Source organism: Sprattus sprattus, assembly GCF_963457725.1.
Source record: "Sprattus sprattus genome assembly, chromosome: 16".
NCBI classification, from domain to species: domain Eukaryota; kingdom Metazoa; phylum Chordata; class Actinopteri; order Clupeiformes; family Clupeidae; genus Sprattus; species Sprattus sprattus.
The window spans coordinates 4,030,028-4,035,027 of NC_137914.1; the positions used below are offsets into that span (position 1 = coordinate 4,030,028).

The following is a 5,000-nucleotide window of genomic DNA, read 5'->3' on the forward strand; positions in this document are numbered from 1 at the left end:
TGTGAGGGTATGAGAGTGTGAGCGTGTGGAGACTGATGGCATATGGAGAGGATGGGGCCTCATTGCTGTAATTGCATCGTGTCGCGCCCCAGGGGCTTTCTCTCCTTCTTGGTGTTTTTTTAAGAGGCAGTCGGCCCTGTGTGTGTGTGTGTGTGTGTGTGTGTGGCCCTGTCTGAACCTCCCTTGCTGTTTCCTGCTGCCAATTATCTCGTCTCTCGACCGGAAACAGTCAACAGCAGCGGCCGCATCCGTAACCGCATCACACCACCCGCCGTGACTTTACGGGTTAGCGCACAATCGATAGCAACTTTGACAGCTAGCGTGTCTCACTTCTTGATTCTCTCTCTCTCTCACTATCTCTCTCTCTCCCACTCCACCTCTCTTTCTCTCCTTTTCGCTCTCTCACTTCACCTCTATCCTTCACGCTCTCTCACTCTATCACTCTCTCTCTCTCTCTCTCGCGCTTGCTCTTTTTCTTTGTCTTTTTCTCTTTATCCTCTCTCCCTGTCTCACTCCATCCCTCCATCTCTCCGTCTCACTTCACCTCTTCCCTCTTTCTCTCTCTCTCTCTCTCTCTCTCTCTCTCCACCTCTACCCCCCCCTGTGTGAGTAAAGAGGCTGCGTCGGTGGGAGCCAGAGTGCAGTGCGAGTGGTGGCTCTGAGGGGGGCATTCCCACAGGGGCCCGGTGTCACACACACACACACACACACACACACACACACACACACACACACACACCCTCTCCTCATTAGCGTCTAACACAAGCTGAGCTCCTAGATCTGCGTAGACGTGTGTGTGTGTGTGTGTGTGTGTGTGTGTGTGTGTGTGTGTGTGTGTGTGTGTGATCTGCACTGAGGCGCCGCGGGGCACAGGGCACACACAGGAAACACTACATGCGGGTGGAACAGACTTGTGCTTTTGCCACTGATAACAGCTCACTTCAGGACAGATCTGTCTCAGGTATGTTTCTATCAAGGGCCAGGTTTGGCTCTGTTACGGGCCAGGTATGGTTCTGTTATGGGCCAGGTATGGATCTGTTAAAGGCCAGGTGTGTTTCTATTACGGGCCAGGTATGGATCTGTTAAAGGCCAGGTATGTTTCTATTACGGGCCAGGTATGGCTCTGTTACGGGCCAAGTATGTTTCTATTACGGGCCAGGTATGGATCTGTTAAAGGCCAGGTATGGATCTGTTAAAGGCCAGGTATGGATCTGTTACGGGCCAGGTATGGTCCTGTTACGGGCCAGGTATGGATCTGTTAAAGGCCAGGTATGGTCCTGTTACGGGCCAGGTATGGATCTGTTACGCCCCAGGTATGGATCTGTTAAAGGCTAGGTATGGCTCTGTTGAAGGCCAGGTGTGGTCCTGTTGAAGGCCAGGTATGGATCTGTTAAAGGCCAGGTATGGTCCTTTTATGGCCCATTTATGTTTCTGGTGTTCAGATCAATGCCAGGTCCTTTGTTTTCTAGAACCTTCTTGTCTCAGCTCCTCTGCTCCTCTGTACAGAGGCAGGACTGTGCACCAACACTGAAGAAGGCTGTGGAGAAACACGTCGAATTTGACAAATGTTTACTGGGTCATAGTAGAGGACCTAACCTTTAATGCAGCTGTTTTCTAGGAAATGTTTAAGTCCCTTTAAACAGCTCATTCGTAAGGTTATGATTACAGTCCTTGAGCTGAGCTGAGCTGAGGATCTGTCGGATATCTTGTCCAGTAATTTCTCCTTTATTTTCCTGCATGCTTACCTTCAGGGCATCTCTTGCTATGCGGTGAGGTGAACGCTCCCTCACCTGCTCTGCAATTTATCTATCGCTACGTCCCGCCCTTCAAATGCAGACAAGCCAATGCCAGCTCAGTCCCAGCTGCACTTGGACATATTGAGCTTACAACTCCATAGAGTGGGCTCAGAAATGTTGATTTTGCCCTGGTTTGATGGGCTTTTATAATGACGTAAGGTGAAACAAATAACAAACAATGTGCAGGCGGTAGATGCAACACTGATACGAGATATCCTGAGAGGCTAGTCAATGGGGTTTATATTATCCCATTTCCCAAACCAAAAAAACAAACAGCCAAATGCCTCCTGTGGATAAAACGGTGTGGCAGGCCATCGTGTATAATAGACTCATCACTAGTTAGAGAGCTAAAGTTAGTTTATCGCCGCTAATGTTAATGCTAGTATATTAAACTAATAAACGTAAGTCTACATCTCAGTGCCTTTCCAACTTAGTGAATTGAAGGCAAATTGATAAGCTAAATTATGAATGCAGTATCCTCATGTGCATGAACAATGTTGGTTTTGGATTTTGTAATTCGCTATGACTGTGAGATGAGGCTTCTCCCTCTTGCATTGTGATCTGTAAACTCTCGCTTCTAATTTGAGCTTGCCAGCCACCACATGTAGCTTCCCATTTTGTATGGCATTGAATGAATTACGCGATGCCAGTGCTTCTGCTTTTAATGGAGGTTAATGGAGACTGTGGTTAAGTCGATGCAGTACTTCCAATGGATATGGCAACACTATCAATGTGATCCTGACATTAGATTCATTAGATTCTACAAATCGCTAAACAGTGCAAATGGAGCTTTTATCAGTGCTAAATTAGGATTGTTTGCTGCATCACTTTTTCATGGTGTGTTTGTGTGTGTGTGTGTGTGAGTGTGTGTGTGTGTGTGCGTGTGTGTGTGTGTGTGTGTGTGTGTGTGTGTGTGTGTGTGTGTGTGTGTGTGTGTGTGTGTGTGTGTGTGTGTGTGTGTGTGTAAGTACGTGTTAGTTTGTTTGTTTGTGTGTGTAAGTAAGTATGTGTGCCTGTTTACTTTTGTATGTGTGTGTGCGATGCACACACGCACACACACACAAACACACACACACATAACACACACACACACACACACACACACACACACACACACACACACACACACACACACACACACACACACACACACACACACACTTCACCAAGGCTTGGCAACATTCTGCCTCTGCACATGTCCTTGTTCTGGCAAAGAATATGCAGCTGGACAAATGGCAAGCAGTTATATAGGACTTTTATGGAGGAAAAAAGAAAGATACATTCAGTACAAACATCTGTGAGCGCGTGTGTATGTCTCTCTCTCTGTCTGTCTCTCTGTGTGTGAGCATGTGTGTGTGTGTTTATTTATCTATCTCTCTCTCTCTCTCTCTCTCTCTCTCTCTCTCTGTGTGAGCATGTGTGTGTGCGTGTTTATGTCTCTCTCTCTCTCTCTCTCTCTGTCTCTCTCTCTCTCTCTCTCTCTGTCTCTATCTCTGTGTGTGAGCATGTGTGTGTGTGTGTTTGTGTTTCTCTCACTCTGCCTCTATATGAGTGTGTGTGTTTATTTTCCTTATGTTCTTCATCCTCATTCTCTCCTTGCTCTCTCTTCTCTCTTCTCTTCTTTGGCTCTTCTCTCTTCTCTTCTTTGGCTCTTCTCTCTTCTCTTCTTTGGCTCTTCTCTCTTCTCTTCTTTGGCTCTTCTCTCTTCTCTTCTTTGTCTCTTCTCTCTCTCGTCTTTTCAAGTGTTCAGAGGTTCCTGTAAGAGCAGTGCTGTTTGTAATAGTCATGGCGTGATGCTTTTAAGATCCTTTCTGTTCCTACCGCTGCTGGTGCTGATGTTGCTGTTGTTGCTCTTGTGATGAGGAGCAGTCAATAGCTCTGTTTACATTTGCCCGGCCTTAAGTTCTGATATCTTTCCCTGGACAAACAGGTTGAGCAGCATTACATGACTGCCATTTGCAAATGACAAGGGCTGCAACCACTAAGTGGATGTGTTACACATTCATGTGTATTTATCTGTGCTGTTTGTGAAAGGTCTGGGATGGTGATTTATTTTCGTTGGCTGACTGATTGTTTCGACACTGAAGTCTAGTTTAGAGAAGTGTTTATGCTAAATTAATCCATGTTACTGTAATGAAGAGTACCGCATGTTTATCTATTCATTGGACGTAATCTCCTCCCTTTTCACCCCATGATGGTTGTCAATGAATCTATCTTGGATATCCTTGGAGTACATAATACGGCTAGGCTTTTAAAAATCGATGTGTTACACATTCATGTGTATTTATCTGTGCTGTTTGTAAAAGGTCTGAGATGGTGATTTATTTTCGTTGCCTGACTGATTGTTTCGACACTGAAGCCTAGTTTACACGGAGTCGAGTTTTTCTGCGTCCGAGCTGAGACTAATACAGATAGCCCTATCATTTAGACGAACACTCTCTATCCGCACACGGTACAGATTGTTTCGACACTGAGATGTTTCCCTCCTCATGCTACCTTCTGAACCCCTGCTTTGTTCTGGTCCTCCACAGCGCCCCCTACTGTGCGGATCGTGCACTCGGGCCATGCTTGTAACGTGGAGGAGGAGCGCTACTCGGAGCGAGTCTACACCATCAGGGAGGGAGAGACCCTGGAGCTCACCTGCCTGGTCACTGGACACCCTAGGCCTCAGGTGAGACACAGGATGTGACATCACAATGTGCATGAACTGCAGGATATCAGAACCTTCGATAGATCATCCAGACCACAGATCTGACTGCAAGTATTTTGGCCTCATTATTGACTGAAAAAAAAACACAAAAGAGAATATAAAAAAACATAAAAAAAGATTATTGAATACATATACCTAAAGGCCATGTGTATAAATGTGTGGTACGATGTACACAGTTTGACTGGTGCGCGGTGTCCTGAAAAGACCTCTCCAGCTCTGTTTGCTATACCGAACACAACTCACAACACGCTAATCTTTCATCGTCTGTGCTTTGAAACCTATTCCCATATGGCAACGGCTTAATCAAACACAAACTCCAACTTCGGAGATCGCATGAGATGAAATTATCGCCTCGCTCGCTGTTTGTTTTTGAGCGTCATTGACGCTGATCTCCCAAATTTGGACAATTACAACATTAAAGAGAACAGCAGCATCGACCCGCTTAATTAAGCTCCTGAAGTAGGGGAGGGAGGCTGCAGCTGCGCTCCTGTCGT

General features: G+C 46.1%; 1 protein-coding gene across 1 annotated transcript in view; it reads left to right on the forward strand.

Moving 5' to 3' along the window:
- The window catches only part of LOC308377615 (MAM domain-containing glycosylphosphatidylinositol anchor protein 2), a gene marked incomplete at both ends in the record, with an annotated part of 200,573 nt that overhangs the window by 60,457 nt on the left and 135,116 nt on the right, over positions 1-5,000 (forward strand). Inside the window, one exon of the mRNA XM_080854336.1 lies at positions 4,328-4,467. Within this exon, the coding sequence (XP_080710462.1) occupies positions 4,328-4,467 (140 nt within the window). The remainder of the gene's footprint in view (positions 1-4,327; positions 4,468-5,000) is intronic.